Source organism: Artemia sp. Qi Xiang Cuo, chromosome 13 (genome assembly GCF_049724085.1).
Source record: "Artemia sp. Qi Xiang Cuo chromosome 13, ASM4972408v1, whole genome shotgun sequence".
In the NCBI taxonomy this organism is placed as follows: domain Eukaryota; kingdom Metazoa; phylum Arthropoda; class Branchiopoda; order Anostraca; family Artemiidae; genus Artemia; species Artemia sp. Qi Xiang Cuo.
This window is the reverse complement of record NC_142806.1, coordinates 54,309,894-54,331,973: the sequence shown is the minus strand read 5'-3', so window position 1 is coordinate 54,331,973 and position 22,080 is coordinate 54,309,894. Positions and strand designations below refer to the sequence as shown.

Sequence of the window (22,080 nt, the reverse complement as noted above, 5' to 3'; positions counted from 1 at the left end):
GGACGGGAACTGTCCCCGGAAGAAGCCTGGAGCAATCTGTTCACTAAGGAGATGGTCAGGGAAATTGTGAAACATACCAACAAAAAGATTGAGCACTGTCGAGCCAAGTACAAGCTCAGTCAACAGGAAAAGAGTTCGTTTACAAAGTCTGTAGAATACATCGAAATGAGTGCCTTTATCGGTCGGCTATTTGTAGCCAGAGTGTTCAAATTCGGAGGAGAAGATACTTATTCAAGCGATAAGAAGTTGCTGAGCATATCAAAGCAAAAGTACCTCATTCAATACCATCCTTGAAAAAGACAATTAGAAATACTCCGCCATTTTTTCACCTGGATGCCTCTCTATCCAAAAAGTCAAGAGTGCCAAACAAGGGTCACCCTGTCCCTGCTTTATTCGTTTCTGGCATGCGCTTTGCCATTGGGCAAAAGAAAAAGAAAAGTGACCAAATGAACGTTAAAAGCTCGTTTTTCGGCTCCAGAAGTTAAATACAATATGATCAGCATAAGACTCAAAGAACTAAATTTCATTAAGATAGAAAAAAAAATAAAGAGTAATAACTTCAAATTATACATTGACTGATCAACACCAAAAGTAAGCCGCCCCGCTAATCTTGGTGTTTTACCTTTCAGTGGTGGCAGTTTTATTTCAACTTCTGTCTTTAAGACACTATTCATCTCGTCAGTTAGTGCAAAGTCTCTTGCTCCAGTCTTCTTCCAAAAGAGGACCTTAAGTTCTTCAGTTGCTACTTTTGATAATGATAACATTGTGAACAGAATTCCCTTTCTTGCTCTTCAGCTCAATCAGAATGTAATCACCAGCCTTGACTTTCTCAGCATCAAATTATAAGGTGCTAGTAGGCGGCTTTTCTTCAATGTCTATGCTGGGGTCTGAAGAGTTGTTGTATACAGGATCATTTACGTCAGAATCGTCACTCTAACTGTAACTCTTGTTGCCAGAGACACGGCTTTTGCTTTTTAGTCGTTTTACTAGTCTGACTTTCTTCTGTTCCAGGACTAGGGCTTTTTGGCAGATACAGCTTTTATCCTAGCAGTAATGCATTCTTTCATAGGGGTGTCAGTGAGCACTTCTGAGTTTTTCATATTTTTTTCCTGTTGATTTTTTGGGTTTGAGTTGATTGATAAAATGCTGCAAGTAAAGCAAAGAATGAGAGGTAGTCATCCCGCCAGAAGTATTTTCTGAGCTGATCATGATGGTTCCTGGTAAAGCTCCCCTGAGTAAAATTTCCGGACACTGTTTTTGTGGGGAAATAAGCAGAAGAGGGACTGGGTTCCCAACATATTAACACTAGCAAAAATCGTAATCAACAGACCTCTTTCTACTGACGTGACCTTCCCTACTTACTTCTGGCCTCGCTGTGCAATGATTTTACCAGGCTTGTGGATTTTTTCAGACCTGATTCGTCTAAACTTCCAATGTCTTGTGGTCTGAACATGTGTTTGTATAGGCTTCAATCCAGGCTGTTAAAGAAAGTTCTTTCATTGTGGCAGTTAAAAGCAGTTGTCCATCATAGGCTTGTATTTAGTTGCATTCTTACTGATAGAGTTTTAAATCAATCCATAAAACCACGTTACCAATCTTTACATGTAATTCCTCCACTGTTTCCACTACCTTTGCAGTTCCGTTATCCGGTACTTTTATGCTCTTAATAATGGCCTAAGTGTATGCAAATTTACACGCTTCTAGGGGAATGCAGTCGAAAGCATATAAGCTATCGTTTTCAAGTAAGTTTTTAGTCTTTTTGCTTGTTCCTCTGTGAAGATTGATCATGTGCTGTAACAGGGTGTAAGGAATTTCAGGCCCAGACTTTTTAGAGGAATATTAAGGTTCCAAACTTGTTTTTATGTAGTCTTGCAGCGTTCCTCTAGGAACACCCATGGTACTTCCAGAGAATCCAACTGACTTCTTGTAGAATAAGACAGAAAAAACTGCTATTTTATTTTCTTCTGGATCACAGCCTCCTTTCTTTCTTTTCTCTTCTGTTTAACTTTCAATCATTTTATCTTGAATGAAATTTAACAGAAAAAAAAGAACTTCAGTTCACCTACTGTTCTGACAGGATTAAACAACGCCAGAAATAACACAGTTTTGGGTATTAATCTTGCCTTCAATCTTTAAATACGCTGTTTACACAGCTTTAACAAGCATAGCCCACTTTTGGACACCTTGGTACGGCATGCCGAATTTACCCTGGGTATTGTGGCCAAACATGGGAGTTCACTATCCCACAGGATGAAAAAATACTAACAGCAAACTGGTGAAGATGGCAAGTCTGGGAAGCTGCAAAAAACAGGCAAATAATAGAAGAATACAATGCGAGTTTACAATGCGAGTTTTCTAGTATTCGTAATTAGGCGTAGGCTTTCAGACAAAATTGAACAAAATTCCAGAGTTAATCACCATAAAACCTGATCCAATCTGAAATTTTTGGTCAGACTTTTTAAAAAAAATACATTGACCTTAATACATTAAGGTCAGACTTAAAAAAAAAAATACATGGCAATCTGACAGAGCTTTTATAATCCACCAGAAGCCCCAAAGGTTTTTGTATTTAAACTGTTTGCTTTGGCTAGACGTGGGCCAGTCTCCACTATACCAATTTTATTATTTAATTTTTTCCAACTGTAAACTTTTGGGTTGAATTCTTAGAAGAAGCTGTTATCTAACCATAACGTGATTTGTGTCAAATCGCTTTTGTGGTGTTTATGTTTTCTGGAAATTGGAAGTAGGATAGTGGGTCTCTTATGTTATACTGTTGCAGGAAAAGTAGAACAGGGAAAATGTTAAAGGCCGAGTTTTAGTGAAATATAGAATGACTAGTTTCTAAAGACATATATTCAAAGGACCTCGGGAAGTATTAGTAAGATCCCCCCTCCATCACAGAAGCGGCTGCCCCCCCCTACACAAGATGCTGCCTACGCCCATGCCAATGCCTTCATATATTGTGGCAAAACCTCCGAGATTGTAGGCATACAGACGATGTCCATTCCTACCCGCACCACTTTGACTCTGGCTGTGCAGGTCTTGAACACAAACAGAAACATAACCGCGGACAACCTGTACTCCTTGATTGAGTTGGTTGACGAGCTGAACAGAGAGAATACTACCTAAGTTGGAACTCTCAGGAGGAACAAGCACGAGCTACCAGCAAAGTTCTTTCCGCACAGGGATCGTGAGCCTGGTTCCTTAATCTTGAGCTTTGCTCAGAAGAAGACTATTTCATCGTATGTGCCTAAGAGGAGCAAAGCAGTAGCTTTGATCTCTTTAATGTAATATGCTGACATTTGCAAAACATACCTTGCTTCGCAAACTGTTGAAAGGCTTCACAAGCCACTAAATATCGAGGTCATCCAAGAGCCTGGAGAACTGTATATGCACTTAGAGCTTCGAAATTAAAATATACCATATCATAATTAAACTCCTATAATCAGAAGCCATACTGAAAGATATATGAAAATTCTTAATAAATATGAGGAAGCCAATCCAGTAGCCCTGTAGCCCACAGAGCCAAGCAAAAGGAAAAGGGCTAAATAGTACTACTGAAAAGCCCGCCTACTGTTAAATAGAAGAAGAAGAAGCAAAGAGATAGCTTTGATCTCTTCATTGCACAACACAAACACGATAGATTCAAATTCAGGCGCGTCGGAGATAGGGTAAAGGCACTGATGATTCTACAGTGTAATTTTGGAACCACTGTCGAAATTTTCCTACAAAACAGGATAACTCTGCTTAGTCATGATTTGAAGCGCCGTCTCTTGAAGCCGTCGTTATATTTTGACAATGCGAAACGTGGACAATATATCAGATACACCCAGATAAGAAAAGAATATTCTATTCAATTAGTTTCCCGTTTTTGACCCAAAATGAGGTCCCAACAAATTTTTAGCTATGTAATGCTCAAACTATCATTAATTGGTTATTTTTTGGGCAAAAAAAAAGTTGGGATTAGCACCAATGTATCAAGATACTTCTGATCGTCTCTAAAATGTAGCCATATTGGCTTTTTCTTGATAAAATTAAGTTGAAACGGCAGCTAATATTATATTGACGAAACGATGCTCCAAATGTCGAATATTCTTGTCTGATGTAGTGGTATACCAGAACAACTAAAAATGTTCCTTCAGCCGAATTCAAATGTAGATTTTGGCTTCTATTACGAGATTCATTTCTTTTTAGAATGTCTTGTAGTAACGTTGTCGAAATTTTCAACAGGAAGCAACAGACCATGTCGAAATAGGCTAAAGGGAACTCTGTTAAAACTTCACTGAATTTGTAAAACAGACAAGAAACAATTGGTGTCGAAATTCAAGGGTTGTCTGACGAAAACATAGCAGTCGAATTTATAGGTACTTTCTCGACAACAAGAGATTTTGATATGATTATTATTTGTAATAATATTTCACAAGAAAAAAAATTTAAAAAGTTTTTTTTAATTGTAGTTTTACTGATTTGATGCTAGATTTTTCCATCATCTGAGGAACTGCCACCTGGCCTCGTACTATGCTCATATTTTTAAGCATTTGACTTGGTTGATCACGGCTCCCTTATTCATTTATCACTGAATAAATATGAAGTACACCGTCTTTTAGTAAATTTTATACATGTTTCTTTCAAATAGATCCCAAGCTGTAAAATACAAAATATTCTCTCTGAGCCCCTCCCTAATTAGCGTAGAATTCCTATCGCACCCAATCCCACCATAAATGCTAATGAAACATGTTAAATTCCTCATGAAACATGAGGATGCATGTGTCTTAAAACATGCTACTGAAACATGATAATTTTAAGTAGAACATGCATATTTCAAGAATTCTAGACTTTCCAGAAAAAGGATAGTCAAAACTAAAAATTTTTCAAGTGGATTAAACTGGAAGATTAATTTTGAAATGGCCAAATGTTGACAACACTTTAACTGTGAACAACAGAGAAATGTTTGCTGGACCATTAAAGCTGAGAGAAAGTGGACCATTCCAGATAGTGTATATAATGAGACCTATATCACACTATAATATCACCTATTATATTATACAGACCTAGGTCACACAATTACACTCCCTATGATTATCCAATTTTGTCCCTGTACTTGAAGCAGTTTTTAAAGTTTTAGCTTCCACTAAGTGAATAGTATTTTATACATTTGAACATTAAAAAAAGTTGAAGAAAAACGAAGCAATAAAGTAAAAAGAAGAGGCATGTCGAATCCGCCAGGATCCGGCCAAAAGTATTCCCCAATTATTTCGACACGTGTCGAATTGGGTTCCCACTTACGTCGAAAACAGGTAACGTTTTTGTTCTGTCAAATTTGTAGGCGAAAACGCTCAAATTTAAGAAAATCAGAGTTTTATACCCTTTTCTGATAAAACATCAAACTTCTAATCAAACAGTTAGGTTTGTGGAGTTTTTTTCTACATAAAGAAACCCTTTTCACCAAAAGTCTTAAAATTAAGCCTTCTGGAGTAGAAAAAGTGTCTTTTTACAAAAGCTGTCGAATCATCTGTACCTTTACCCTAGTCGAATTTTACAACGCAAATAAAACTGGCATTGACAGTTTAGATCAAAAATGTGCCAACTACACTACCAGCCTTCGCTGTCAGCGCTGGTCACTTGCAATCTTCTTTGCAATACTTGATATTGCTGGCGTAAACACACGAGTACTTGTCAATCCAACAAGAAGTCAAGAAAAGGTGATCCAGCGCCAACAAATCCTCACACAGTTGGGACTATCCCTTATGAGGCCTCATTTGATGGCTAGAATATCCATCAACTTCCTTCCTTGAGAAGTTCGAAAGTTAATGTCCAATATTGTTGGAATCGAGTCTGCATGTACCTCAGTTGCTGAACTTTCACATTCTGGCCGCAAAAATAAACGCTGCAGATCCTTGTTCAACTGACTGGAAGACGACTAGAGTCTACAGCATCTGCAAAAAGGGATGCTCCAAGGACCACCTCAACGAAGTTTTCCCAGAACGTATCTAGATGATTCATTTTTGTTAAACATATTATATTTAATTTTATTTGCTTAAAGCTACATTATACGTTCCTATCTGAAAGTAGTTATTTACAAGCGTTTTTAGTCATGGGGTAAATATTTGCCCCAGCCAACCAGTTACTTAACAAAAAAACACCCGACCAGTTAAGAGTTAATATATCTCTGTCTCTATGGTACTATATGGCTCATTTTTCATTCTTCACTGTCATTTTCACTTTATTCTGGAAATTGGGTCCAACTTTGCTATTCCCCAATGATTTTGACAAAATTACACCACTGGCGCCTTGTAGTTAACATCGCGTAAGACTACCCAAAGGCAGGGAGAAACAGGTTTGGATAAGATAGTGTTATTGCTTTTTTTACTGTATACACAGCAGGGCGAAAGAAGGCAATATAATTGTTAATTTCACTCATTAATTTCACTTTAAAGTGTTTATGATACAGTCATAAATTATTTGACTAGCCCCTCTCTTACAGCATATCACCTTATTTGCATATGCTTAATCTCTTTTAATGAACAGTTTATATAATCACTAAAAAAGCACCAGAAAGCAAAATCATTTTTCCTGTGGGTCTACAGCAATGTTACCTACTCTAAAGCCTAGAGTAGACGTAGTTTTTCTGGCGCCGTTTTGATAAATCCGGTGATTTCCTTCTCTTCAGCATGAAATGTCCAAATGTTGGAATATTACCTGAAATAAAATTATGTGTGCGGTTAAAGACTGTAGACTATTTCTAACCGCACAAAGAATTTTATTTCAGGTAATTTTCTAATATTTACAAATTTTTATTACCTCTACTTTAATACACTTTAGCGTTCTGATACGCTTTGTTAAGTCACATGACCTTTTATCCCCGAGGCATACTTGGCGTTATTTACAAACCGTGTGTTTTAACAGGGGTTTTTGGGTGTGTATAGAAAAGTATTGCAACGGACACATTAGGGGTGAAAAAAAGTTTGATAAAACAAACGTCGATGGTAGCAATGCAGCCATCAACTGTAAATAAACGGGAAAATGAACGATAGTTTATTTTAACGCCTACGCCGTGATGGATAAATTGGAAATCATAAATGATTTTTTTTTTCCTGGGAAGGGAGAGGATGAAGTAAAAAAAAAGGAAAATGCTAGATAATTTGATTAGTCCAGAAATTTGAAGTGTCAGGGGATTGGGCCCAAATTAGTTCCTGCCTTTGAACCTAAGCAAATCAAAGCATATATATTATAAATTAGCAGACTTTTAACAAAGCTTGAATTTTTTTACAATAAAACATTTCTACCTTTTGGATTTAGAAAAAGAAGAGGAAGGGTATTACATTTTAAGTCTAGAAAATTCAAAATCTTTAAAAATTTTAATTATAAGCTGAAACAATGATAATACAAAATGCTCAACTGGTCTTCTAGCTAAAGAGCAACTCTAAACAGCAATTTTACCCTATATTTCTTAGGGTGTAAATTATTTTACATATTTTATCTTATTTTAACTAATTTACTGAACGGGTTTTATTTTACGTTAATTTTACAACAATTGTTTAACCCTGTCATTGCTGTTATTTTCTATATTCTAAGCAAAATAAATAAAGAAAAGGGAAGAACAAACAGTATATATGGCTTCCCCTTACTTTTTAATTAAACAAGAAAAGACTAACCTGAAAATTTTAAGCTTGTGCTTGGCTTTCTCTCTATTCTTTCCGAAATCTGATTCCCAATGAGCTAAAAAAAAAGAAAAATTACACAAGGAAATATACAGAAATCTTTAGAGTTGGGATAGACTGGAATATCAAACATGTATCCACACATCTTTTAGCAATGCCAATCTTGTTTTTACTGATGTCAATTTAATTGCTATAATAAAAAAACAACAAAAAAAAAACCACAACCCCAAAACTACCCGGCAAAAGGTAGTTTCATCTACTCTAATTCCACTTTACGTTAGGTAGAGTAAAAGAACATACATGGAATTTCAATTTGAACAAGTTGAAGAGCCCAACACACTTACACAAAGGTTTGAATAAGCCTATTAGCTTTAAAAATAAGAGGTTCAAAATAAGAATTAAAAAAAGACTGATAAGAAATATATATAAGAACATTAATAAATATTATCATCAATATTAATATTTCAAATATTAATAAAAATAAGAATAATCAAGTAGCCTAGTCTATAGACTTCATGTTTTAAGCTGAGAGAAAAATGAACGAACAGTATTCACTTGTACAAAGACAACAGCAACACCATGCATAGAAAACAAAAAGAAATACAAAATTTACAATAATAATATTGGGAGTGCCAATCCGCTTAAAACTATTGTCATGATTTGTTCCTTACTTGCAGTTCATTAGCACAAAGTATTTGATGAATAACCTAGAGTTAGGTGTTTTACTTTTTCATGAAAATCCACAACAAAAAAAGATTCCCACAGTGTTTTTTTATTTAATTGATTATCCTCTTCAACATGCCCATAAAGCTTCAACTTAATACCCTTAACTATTTCTGAGATATTGCACACATGCTCTTTTAACAACCTGGATACATATAGTCTATTTGACTTAGTTTAATATCTTCCTTATTATCCCCTGAAAAAAATTCAAATTACTGTGCTTACTTGGATAATAATTACCCTTACCAAAATGCAAAAAGTGTTGTTTGATTTATTTTGCCCTCCCCAACATCATGCTCCATAAGTCCTAACGTAATACCCTTAGCTGTTCCCAGGATATTGCACACACACCCTTTTGACAATTTGATTGTGTCACAATTTCTTTTAATTTAGCTGTATATCCATCCCACTAAACTTTCCCTGAAAATTTCAACTTCAAGCTCTATTCTATTCCTGAGTAATTGCATCTGCAACACTTTGACAGCCAGGATTCACTTAAACTCCTTTGACTTATTCAGTATATTTGGGTGCACTAATAGCAGTAGAAATAACAATAGCCTCAGTTGCACATAACATCACTCACAGTCATGAGTCGTCACAGCCTTGGTCAAAATCAGTTTCAATCACAGTCATTAGTAGCTGCTGTCTTAATCAAATCAGTAACAGTTGCAGCTGCAAGTAATTGCAGCCACAGTTAAAATTAGTCAAAGTCGTAAATAGTGGCAGAGACTTAAATCGCAAAAGTCATAAGAAGCTGCAGCTGCAAGTAGTAAAAGTTACAATTAGTCATTGTTGCAATGGAAAGTAGTAGCAGGTGCAGATGAAAGTAGTCATAATCACAAGAAGTTTCAGTTGAAAGAAGATGCAAAGGAGTTGAAGTCACAAACAGTAGCAGCTGCATCCACAAGAAGTAGCTAGTTAATTTTAATTTCAATTCCCAATCAAATGAGGCAATTCCAAAGTTTCTACAACTAGTTACAAATAAATTGGACTGGAAAAAACTGCATAAAGCCAACTTTTCCCTTTACTAAGGCAGCACTAAAAAGCTAAAAAGCAATTAAAGAAAACAAATGCTTACTTTTTCACTGCCATCATCAAAATATTCTCCATCAACTTCAAACTGACTAGACCTATTGTCCCACCCTTTGTCAATACCTACAGCAATTTCATCTTTGACTAGCTGAAAAAAAAACAATCCAAATAAAAATGAATGTTATTAAAGGATAGCATCATTGTTGATTTTGAATTAAAATCAACTTGGTGGACTGTGATGAAAAACTTGAGAGCCATGGCGAATTGGAGTAAAGCACAGATAATCTGATTCAGAGGCAAAGCTGACACAAAATAGTCAGAAATTTTTTTCAGAAATGTATAAAAATGGTGTCATTTCCCTTTTTGATAGATCATCCATCCTAGACCAAATTTAATATTCCATCCAAAGTGGATAGTTTGCAGACTGATAGATGAATTTATCCAACATTATGACACAATTGAGGTTACTTTCTATAGACCATACTTGATCCTGTTCAGAAGAATACATACACATTCTTATAGCTCAGTTGTTTTATTAGGCTACAAAATATATAATATGAATATCTTTTTTAAATTGATTACTGTGGATGAAGATAGTTATTCCAGGGAAATACTTGATGTGACTGTCTATACTAGAGCAAATTTTCCAGGACACATCTCCCACAAAGAAATGCATAGATAATTTAGCCTAATTCTTCTCTTAGCATGTCCAAGGGTGTAAAATTAGAATGCTTTCAAAAATATAAAAAAGGACAAAAAAAGTTACACATGGTCAGGGGGCCTTTGCAAACAAAAACATTCAAGGCCCTTTTCACTTCTTAAATAAACAAGTGGAAACAGTGACCTGAACAGAGTTTCCTTAAAATTTTAACCTATGTGGCAGAGAGATCTTTTGGTAGATTTCTGACAGGACTGGAAAAAGGCCACAACTGTGAACTATAGCACACAGTAAACTTGTGAACTGAAAACAGTCTCTAATGGAGTTAACATTGCAAACTTATCAAGGCTTGCTCAATTTAAAGATCAGAAGCCTAAGAAGGGAGCTTGTTTTACATTGGATTTGTTTTGAAAAAGTGTTCTTGATTTGTTTGTTTTCCTCAAAATGTTTAAACAGATCGTGTATAAAGATGTTTGGCAATGCCTATTTCCATTAACAATTAGTTTATTTTGTGATGAAAAAAAAATTGAAAGAATTTTCTTCACTCAAACCCAATGTGTGAGGACCCTAACCCCACATTTTACATCTCAGATCATTTCTCAATATATAGAGGTTCATTATATTCAAATAAGTAGTCTAAGGACTTTAATTTAAATATTATTAAACTCCTCTATCACTGTCTGTTAGGGGTGAAGAAAAAAATTAAGTTGAAGCAGTTCTGTCAGAGATTGAGGAGTAGAGTGGAAGCCTATTGGCACTTTGAACTAAACAAAACCAAAATGTGGGGAAAAGGAATGTCTGATCAAAGAACAAAATTTTAATAGCAAAATCAGACTTTGTATTTTGTACTTTTTAACTGTTAAGTTAACAAATTTCTAGCCAAAGATATTTTTCAGAAGGGGATGGAGATTCTAGTGTCAAGGTATTAAAGAAACATCACATTACTTATAGACTTCAACCTAGGTTAGTTTCTTCCTGAAATTGAAATAAAATTAGAAACATATCCATCCTTTAGTCACTTGACTTTGAACAAAGTGAAATTCAATAAAATAAACTTACCTGTGGTTTGCATGCAGAAATGTCTGTTTGATAAACAGAGGAACTAGTTTCAGCAGGATAGTTTACCAACTTATTATTTGAGGTATCTCCTACAGGGGGTTCTAGATTTCTGGAAGAATCTTCAGCCAAGAAGTTGTCTTGAAAGGTTGTATCAACTCTGTTTCTCTTTACAGCAGGTTTTGTCATTTGAGTACTTTGAGAAAGATAGCTAGGCTTCTGTATCTGGTTAACTGTCTTGTTGGAATAAGCAAGACCTTTAACTTTAAGCATTTCAGCCACTTTTATTATTGAACTAGTTTGAGCTTGCGGAACAGTCACTTCACCTGTATACATATAATTCACCAAAGCTAGCAGTTCATGATATTTCACATCCTTTAGAATAATAATAGGATGGGGGTGTGAAATCTCTAGAAGCAGTGTTTCAAAGTATGAACTACAAGATGAAAGAACAAGTCTATGACATTTGATGCTTTGACTGTCACATGATAGGGTGACATCTGTGAAATGTTCACTGTTTAATAGAGGTAACAAAGCTCCATGAAATACATCCAGGTAGTTGTCCCACTTTAAACAAAATTGTTTTTGCTCCATTTCAAAAATAGTGACTAAATCATTGAATGGCACAAACTTGCTGAAATAGATCAAAATATACAAATAAATATTCCAAATCACCAGCATTATAGGTCTAGGGCATAGGTACTAAAGGTGACATTAAGAAAGTACTCTACAATTAGAAATTAAAGAGCAACTCAGTGCATTTATTCTTCTTTCAAAGCTTTAACATTCTATTTCAATTTATAAAAATACCTAGCTTGATAGGCTAATAATTTTGTCTCTATGAATGTTGAACAATAGGCTATGCTTTCATAGCCTAATTTGCAAGGATTTTTATATCAACATTATACACATCAGTTTTTGTATTAAACCCTGGGGCGTAGCTGATGAAATCCAATGGATTTCATTTCAAACAAGATTTGTAGTTAATTTTGATCAACAAACCAATGTGACATTGTGAAATTTGAATTGTGGATTATTGCCTCAAATTGAGTGTCAAAACATTTTTCCAAATCTAGAGGCTGTTTTCATGAGGACTCGGGTTGAACTTGAGTTCAACTAAAATCCTCTTAAAAACAACGAAAGATAATGCATATCAACTGAAGTCCATCAGCAACAAAAAACAAGCCCGAGCCTTTGAAAAACAAGCCAAAATACGCCCGAGCCTTTGAAAAACAAGCCAAAATACGCCCGAGCCTTTGAAAACCAAGACTGCCATCATGGTCAGTTTATAAAGTTCTAAAATTGTCCAAATTTTCGGTGCTAAAGTTAAAAAAAATTTTGCACGTGTTGCGGCTTGCGCTGCAACTTGCGCATGGCCTGATAAGTTTAGTCAGATTAGTTCTAGATCAGTTTTTTGTCCGGATATTTCAAACTTAGCACCAATATTTCGAAACAAACACGGCAAAAAGGTGGTCCTGGTTAAATCGAACTTCGCATAAAACAAATACGGAAAAATGCAGTCCAAATTTTTTGTTAATTTCTTAACCTTTTTCAAAATCCTCATCATTTCGTCCATGACAAAATTAAAAAATTGTATTATGATTATATGAAAGTTTTACAAATTGAAGCACATGCTACAGTGCTACACATGATGAAATAGTGCTAAAATAGTTCTTTCGTGCTAAAGTCAGAAAAAAGTTTTGCCCCAAATCAAATTCTACTTTTACCTTGCTTGCTTACCCTTCGTTCATCCTGCTCCACTTTCACGGAAGAACAACAACTTATGTGATCCGCCAAAATTCAACTGTTTTTAGCTGCAGCTTTATGCGTCATAATAGTTAAACAGCTGTGAACTCTTTTTATTAACTTTTAGATTTTAATATTACTTATTCCTATGAATACTCTAGTAACAACCACAAGTCGAAGACATACAATATCTTTGGTTTATTATCGCAAAGAAAATTTTGGTACATATTATTTGGTACAGTTGCAATACAAAATATTTAAAGATAACTTTATGATTAAAGTAAGGCCTCAACAAAAAAACGTGAGAAAGGGGTTAATACAAAAGCCTTTGTAATCCCAAGATGAAATAATTCATACAGATAAAAACAAAACAAAAAAGAACAGCACTTAGATCCATAAGGATCTAACAACTAGATCAGTTGTTGGCCAGTTTCTTCAACTTCACAAGTCTTATAAAAATCACTATTGAAAATCTGCATACGCTTTGTAGGCTCAAACATTGAGCAACAAGAGCCCCATGCTGACAACCACTGCCTGAACACAAGTATTGAGTTCAACATGGGCAAAAGCATATGGTTTCGGAGCTTGCTCTTAATGACATTCATCCTAGTAAAGGACCGTTCCACTATCACATTGCGAATTGGCAAACTATAAACAATAAGTAAAAATTGGCAAACTCAACAGGGTCAATACCCACTTGGCTAACTCATGAAGAGAAAGTATTGATAAAAAAGAAGCATCAAGATAAGGTAGGACAGCTATCCAGAACTGAGAGGAGCCTTTGGGGATTGTTCCTCCACACACAAATGACCAATTAACGTCTAACAGTTTCCTCCACTCATTCTCCAAGGTACTGAGATCAGTGGTAGCAACAGTTCTCAATGGCAAGTCTCCAAATTGGGATCAAAACTGAGACAAGCAAATCACAGGGGATAAAAATTTCAGCTTTAGGAGCAAATCCAGAGCAGGATGCATTTGTTTAAGCACCACTTTAGCCGCAGTTTTCAGGAACACAAAACACCGTATTTTGATTTTACTTTTCTGTGTGTCTGAAAGTTTAGATTTGGCCAGTTCAATCAGGAACTCGTGTCCGTAATTAACTTGATCTGGCGGCAAATAATTGATTTCGAAGTCCAAATTAACCATCAAAGACAATGCAGATGAGCAGAGTATCCTATGCAGGAGACTTAGTATGAAACCCTGCAGCTGTTCAAAAAGACAAAATTGGTCAGCGTGTGAAACAGCAAGTTGACCCTTTGAAATTTGGATAGCAATGGCTTCAAGAACACAATGAAAATTCTCTTTTGCTGATCTTGATACATAGCGTGTAGCACTCTGGCCAGTATAGCAACGTTCTTTCTCTTTGGCTAGACTGAAGTGTGTGGTGAGCTCCAAGTACTGCTCATGTATATAAACCAAGGCATTGTACCGAGAGAGCCAACGAGTATTTAAGGGAAAAATAATACGTAACGGTGAATTTCCATCATTTATCAACTTAATTACATGTTGATATGTCTCCCTTGTAAGGGGGCTTACATTAAACTATTTATATGTTTCGGACATCATAAACTCAAGGTTCGAAGGGAGTCCACAGACCACCTCTGAACCACTATTCTAGACAAGGTACTTTTTGATATCTTGGAAGTTAGGTTAGGGAAACAAAATTTTCAGTGATGAATCCAGGACCAAAAACATACTCTGGGAAGGTATTGCCATTCTACTATGTTAACCCCCTTCTGATTTCTAAGTCTTCGAAATTTGAAAAAACAACATTATATCTTAATTTTGAGTTTCTTTTTCTCTGGTTTTAGTTTGAAAATGCAATTCCTGTTATTAGAGTAGAATTTTAAGCCATATTAAAGGTTTTTTCCTAAATTTAGGAAATGCATTTCCAGATCTTTGAAACTTCCCAAATTTGGATCGAGCAAAGTTGTAAAGCTGAAAACACTTTATTTGTACTTTTTGAAAGCAGAAGATCTATTATGCATGGTTTAACTTTTATAAAACAAAGGTTTTGAAGGTCATCAAAGGTCAGTGCCCTCTATTGGGGAAAGGAGTAGAGATGTATTGGCTATTTCAAAATATCTTTCCAGGACATACTTTAGTCTGTAAACCCATCCCAGAAAGCTTCATTTTTGTAACCTAACCCTTTCCCAAGATAGCAAAAAATAGCTTGTCTAGAATTTTACAATAAATAATTCAGACTATATATTTGCATGGGCGACCATACGGGAGGACAAGGGGGGAGCGCCCTCCCCTTAGTATTTTTAGCATCATTAGTTACAGTAATTGCATTTGCAGCACTAAAATTACACACATAGTGCCTTGTGGATAGTTCAAAATCCTCCACAATGTATTCTTAAATATCTAACATATTAAAATAAGTTGTTCTTGAGATATTGCTTTGTCACCTTTTTGAAAGTCCACATGCTCATAGTTTGTTTTGATTTAGTTCAACGTCTGCCTAAATATTTTTTATATTTGATTACTGAGGATGTTGTTATATTCTCTTTGGACTATTGCTCTGAGGGTTGTGGGGGGGGGGCATTCTCAAAGTCATAATTTATGGACCTTTAAACTATGCTGAACAAAATGGCTAATTCAAAATGTTGATTGGATATGTTTGGGGAAGTGATTGACGTAGGGAAGGGGGAGCTGGTTGCCCTCCATAAGCTGTTTTTGAAATATTCCTAAGACATTTCTTTCTATAAGAAGTGCCCTGGTCTAAAAAACAAAACAATATATTGTGCCCACATTGCTCTTAACTTAGGCCGCACTATTGTGCTGCCTATGATATTTTGTCTTGAGATTTTAATTATACAGCACTGGAAGTGCCAGTTAGGCCAGTTAACCCCCCCCCCCTATACTACAGCCTATGGGTACCCATGTATATCTGCACTTTTTGACGGGGGGGGGGGGGGAATTGTAATAAGCTTGCAGTTAAAAAAGTGTTAATTACAACAGTCTAGAGAAGGACATGTAGAGAAGGAAACATGTTAAGAAAAAAATTCATAATATGCAGAATAATTGTAGATAACACATATTGCATGTATCCCAGCTATACTTTATCCCTAACTCCTTCCCCTAATGTGCAAATATATAACCCAAATTATATACTTATAATGCATTCTGCCACCCATCGGTAACTTGTTTTTCGGGTTTTGTTTTGTCACAGTTGATTAAATTTACTGGTATAAAGGATGAATTTCAGCCATGTATTTGCAAATTAAGGGGGAGGACCTGGGGCTAATGTATAGCAGGGCTACAAGCAAGATATCAGCAACAATTATTCCTGTATATTAATTATCAAGTATAAATTGTTTTTTTAACATGTTTGCTTCTCTAGGTATATACCATTAAAAGTAGGGAAATCTGCATATTACAAAGTATAAATGATAAATTTTTACCAAATCATATTATTGACTTACGAATAAAGTGAATATACCACTTGATGCCTTTTTTATGCTCTTTACGAATATAATAATCGTCTTTGTCGGAAATGAATTTCAGCCCCCACCCCCATACATACCGATTCAGGGTATATATTTGCACATTACGGAGTTGGGGGGGAAGTTTTATCTTACCTCTCATTTACATCAGAAATAAAAATTACTCCCACCCCCTAATGTGCAAATATATACCCTGAATTGGTATAAATACGGGTGGGGGTAAAATTCATTTCCAACAAAAATCATTATTATACTTGGAAAGAGCATAAAAAAAGGCATCAAGTGGTATGTTTACTTTATTTGTAAGTCAATAATATGATTTGGTAAAAGTTTACTGTATAAATTGTTTTCTTAACATGATTTTATCGCAACAGCCCCAATTCTAGACTAAGCCTAGGCCACAAAAAGGTTGGGCCAGATCTTTCAAATATATCAAAAAAGGATAGATCAGCATAAAACTCAAGTCTTGCCTTAATCTCAGCAGCAATAAAATTCCTTGTAAGACTCCTAACGCAGAGCCAGCTCAGCCATGCAGAAATAAATTCCTAAAGCGGCGTTCACAAGCGTGTCTAGCTAGAATCGTATGTCTAGCCAGAATCCAATGTCTAGGCAACGACCGTTCACAAGTAAAATTCGGCGCTTGGCTAGACATTTAGTTGTAGATTCTAGAACTCAATGTCTAGGATTTTCAATTACAGCCAATTAGAATGTGCCAAAATCCACTATTTTCACCATTATTGTTTACATTTGTAAACTGAAATTTTATTTTCGGTTTCTCATTAATTGTTTTTTTTCATTTTAGGCAAATGTGCAACACCAGAAATAATAATGAAGCACACTAAGGCAATTGTTTTGCTTATTTCATCCATTAGCTTGTGACAGTAAAAATAGGGATTATAATTTTGAAAGTTTTGCCCGCATAAGCTCTGTTGATTGGCTAGAAATAACAATTTGAAACTAAATTTGTAGTTTTAGCTAAGCACCGAATTTTACATGTGAACGGTCGTTGCCTAGACATTGGATTCTGGCTAGACACGTGTCTAGACCTGGGATTCTAGCTAGACACGCTTGTGAACGCCGCTTAATGGGGAAGTGTTTCAGAATAGAAAGCGATCCACGCGCTAAAGGAGGGCTCTTGTCTTTTTGGTGCGTAGCCACGGCTGAGCCTCCGTGATTTTGGAATTTTTGTCTGGTTCCAAACTTTCAGTCAAAATAAGCCCATTTTTTCAAAAAAGCCCATGTTCCCGCCCCGCTACCCCCACGCAAACTCCAAAATGCAGCCCACCCCTGACGGCTAAAACAAGCACACGGGGCGGAAAACAAGCTCACATGCAACACATGCATCTTGCAACACAGGCTCCACTTAGTATGTCACTACTCTGTCGAATTTTTTTTTCTCTAATAAACTGTCTAATATCCTTCCTCCTGTCTTCTGTTCCCGCACATTCAACAGATGTTCTACCGTTTCCTCATTTCCACAAAATGCACATCTCGGATCTTCATTATAAAAACGGGCTCTATATTTCTGAATTCCTGCGTGACCTGACCTTAGTCTGAATATCACCCTGGCTTCAGATTTACTTAGCGGTCCATATATTTTCTTTTCAAATTGCCTTTCCTTCTTTTGTATAACTAACATATTTGTTGAGAACGCACGGCTGTCCTCGAATGTTTTTATTTGCAATTTCTTTATCACTTCTCCAATTTGATTAACCCTCCTGGGTGTGATACTTATAAATGTTTGCCCGTCTTCTATGGATGCTTGTTTTGCTGCAGTGTCAGCCATTACATATCCACTAATGTTTGCATGTCCTGGTACCCAATCCAATGTGATGGTCACTCCCTTTTTCAGTAGTTTCTGTAATTCTTTATGGCAAAAGATCACTTTGGGAGCTACTTTATTTGCTAGATAAATATTCTTGATTGCCTCCAAACCACTTTTTGAATCCAAACAGATTATGTATTTTTCGCCTGTGGGTCTTAAATCTATTATATATCTCACTGCTTTGGCTATTGCAACTACGTCTGCTTGAAAAAAGTGTAGTTATATCACTTAATTTAATCAATTTAACTATATTCTTGGAGGGAACTAAAAAAGCAGCCCCCACTCTATTATCCACTTTGGATGCATCTGTGAAGATGTCCACAGTGTCAAGATATTGCATTTCTTTTGTCGTCTTGAACTATTGATCATAATCTAGATAATCCCACTTTTCAAATTCAGTATTGCACTGGTATGAGATGGATTCCCACTGAGGGGTTATGAACATATTGGACACTCTCAACATTGATGTCCACTGACAATCCACTTGAAACTCTTCCATTATTTCCTTTGCCCTCACAATACCAAATAGTTTTTTCCATGAACAGTGCACCCTTCCCTCTTTTAGCATTCTTGATTTAATTGGATTCGACTGGTCCGCTATCAATGTCTTCCGTAAGAACTTTAATGTTGCTATGTCTCTCCTGCTACCTAGCTTCTCAATCTCACTTTCTGATTCAAGAAAGCTCAGTGGAGTTGTCTTTCTTGCTCCAAAAGCTGGCCTTAAAGCACTGTATTGAATAGTTTCCAGTTCCTCTAACAACGACTTAGACGCTGCCATATATATTATTCCTCCATATTCCAATTTCGCTCTTATATATTTAATATAAAATTCCATCAAAAAGTCGGGCTTTGGGCCAAAATTTGCTCCACCTAACATTTTCATAATATTTAATCTTTTGGCACATTTTTCCTTTAACTGTCTTATATGAGCTTTAAACGTCAGCTTTCTATCAATGGTAATTCCAAGCCATTTAAATTCATTCACGGTTTCAATTTGTTCCCCATTTAGAAAAGACAAAGAGCAGAGTACTTTTTTGTTCGCGTGATTACCATTGCTTTGGTTTTCTCGACCGAAAACTGCACACAATTTTCCATGGCCCACGTTTCCATTAATTTTAAACGTTTCCTCCTCAATAATATCATAAACTATCCACATTCCATTATCATCGGCGAAAATCCCAGCTCTATCCTCTCCTGTATCCAGTGGTATATCAAATTCACTTATATTGTAATGATCTTGCCCCAATGAGGAGCCTTGTGGTACGCCACGTTTTCTCAGTACCTTTCTTTCCGAATATGCTTTACCCCCTTTTACTGTCACTTCTCGTTCACATAAATAATCATAAGAAAAGCTTAGTAAACGTTCTCTAACCTTTGCTGCAATCACTCCTTCTAGTATATGTCGATGAACCACACTATCAAAAGCACTACTCACATCAAAGAAAACTGCTAAATAGATTTTCCTATTTTCCAAACAATAAACTGCATAATCTACAAACACTTGTAACACTTCTAAAGTAGATCTGTTCTTTCTAAACCTACATTGAACATCTTTCAAAGTGTTTGTTTTTCCACTTTCAATGTAAGTCTCTCCTTAACCATTCTTTCATAAACTTTTCCTAACACAGGTAGTAGAGTAATCATCCTTAAGTTTTCTAACTTTTGAATTATCTTTGACTTGTTTAGGAATCATAGTAACTACCCCATCCTTCCACATTTTTGGAAATTTTTTGTCTTCCCAGGCTTTGTTAGTAATTTCTAACAGTGTTTTTATCCATCTGTTACTTAAATGTTTGATATACTGTGGGTAGATCATGTCTAAACCTGGTGCTGTTAATGGTAACTTTCGAATCACATTTTTTAACTCCTCTAACGTAAAATATCTGTTATAATCCATATCATTTTCTATATTAGAGAGTCTTATTACCTTAGCAAATGTAAGTTTTTCATCATCCTTAAAATCGTCTGGTCTTCCAATAAATGACTCTACAAAATCTACTGCTTTATTCGCTTTTTATTGTTCTTCGACTAACTCCTCTCCATTAACAATCAAGGGTGGGTTACCATTATCATCTGTCTTCCCTGTAATAAATTTTTTCACTGTTTTTTACACTCTACTTGCAGGCTATCTAAAATCCAACTTCTCCACAAAATCTTGATACAAAATTTTTTTGCTTCCACTGTTTGGCACCTAAAGACTGCATATCTTCTTTGACACATTAAAAAATTTTCAAAGTTTGGAAGCTGATTGTACCTTCTTCTTGCCTCTATTAGCTGTTTCTTTGCTACTGTACATTCATTGTTCCACCAAACACTCAGTTTGCGGTGAATAGAACCTCATTTACTTTTTGGAGCCAGATCTTGTGCTATTTCTAAGAGTGAGTTTTAAAACACATCTATCTTTCCATCGACATCTTCACAACCGTTCACTTGTGACTGAACGTCTGTTTCTTGTAATTTATTCTTAAAATTTTCCCAGTTAATCTTCTTTAAATTCACTTTGCTAGTTTCTTCATGATTTTTGCATACTATTATCTTGAGAAATCTCTACCATAATGGGAAAATGATCACTATATAGGGCAGATTCATTGTCACTTGTTATGGATACTTTTGGCGCCAATGAAGCTGATCCTATGGCCAAGTCTATGGTCACTGATCTTCCTGTTCTGCCATTGATTCTAGTTGGTAAACCCTTTGGAGTAAACATGCAAATATCTGAGTTTTTCATTAAAAATTCAAAGATTGTTCTCCCATTTCTATTATCACTTCCACATCCACACCAAAGACCATTATGTGCATTTAAATCACCTATAATCATTAGTTTCTCCCTTCCAGGCACTGTTCTATAATTTTTTCTAGACCTCGATCACTTAAAAGTAAATTACCGTCTGGGATATAAATATTGAATATATTCAGCTTTACTTTGTTTTCAAGATGTATTTTGCATCCAACAACCTCTATTTGATAATCCTCCTGTATTGACAAATAAATTGGTATATAGTTGATTTCTTTATTAATACCAATAATCACTCCTCCTCTCTCTTTATTCCATTTATCTAATCTCACTATATTATAATCTCTGAATGATGGATTTATTTATGGTTTCAAATAAGTCTCTTGAATGCAAAACACGTCAATATTATTCTTAATGCAATAGTCTAGTACTAAATCCTTATTCACCTTAACTAATGATCTTGCATTCCAAGACATAATTTTTATGTATGATTTAACAGTCATTTATTTACACACTGATTCAAAATAAGGCTGCTATTCATTTGCATGATTCCCAAACCTTCAATAAAACTACAGAATTTATCTACTTTTTCTCTGATAGGCAAGTTCTCTATGTTTAAAATTTCTGGTGATGACACTAGACAAATCATAATCTTGTTTATAGTACTACTCACTACTCTTTGCTGCATCCAACCAATTTCTTTATAAGAGACACATTGATTTTTGCTTGTTCTTTATATGCCTGTTTGTTAGTCACTTCAGCATATGACCTATAAACTATTTCAGCTCTTCTAAAACTCATTTGATGTCTTTCAGCAACTTTTAGAATATCTTTATTCCTTTGTCTGACACTACATTGCGTTGAAGTTGATGGGTGGTTACCGTAGCAATTGATGCATTTATATAAAGATGTTTTATTTTGTAGATTGTTGTTCTTCATTTGATATAGTCCAGACGCATGCTTGCCAGCACATCATAGGCAAATTTCTTCTTTTGCTGGGCCATATTTCTTTACATGTCCATATCTTTGGCACTTATGACATTGTACTAATTGTCACTTATATTCATGTAAAATCCGTCTCCTCCCCCCCCCCATCCAGAAAATTGGAGGAAGGAAATTATTTTTAAATGTTAGCAATATTGCAAGACTGTTTTCCTTTTTTCTAGTCTCTCTATTAAATCTTTTTTGCCTTTTGG

At 35.5% G+C, this 22,080-nt stretch overlaps 1 protein-coding gene and 1 pseudogene across 1 annotated transcript in view; both read right to left on the bottom strand.

The window, feature by feature from the left end:
* LOC148945433 (uncharacterized) overlaps positions 1–22,080 on the bottom strand; it is a 52,863-nt gene that overhangs the window by 23,818 nt on the left and 6,965 nt on the right. The window contains exons 2-4 of the mRNA XM_089099041.1: positions 11,134–11,764; positions 9,463–9,564; positions 7,656–7,719 (exon numbers count right to left, since the gene is read on the bottom strand). Of these exons, the coding sequence (XP_088955167.1) occupies positions 7,656–7,719; positions 9,463–9,564; positions 11,134–11,724 (757 nt within the window). The 5' untranslated portion in view covers positions 11,725–11,764. The remainder of the gene's footprint in view (positions 1–7,655; positions 7,720–9,462; positions 9,565–11,133; positions 11,765–22,080) is intronic.
* Positions 17,651–19,033, bottom strand: LOC148945434 (uncharacterized; annotated as a pseudogene).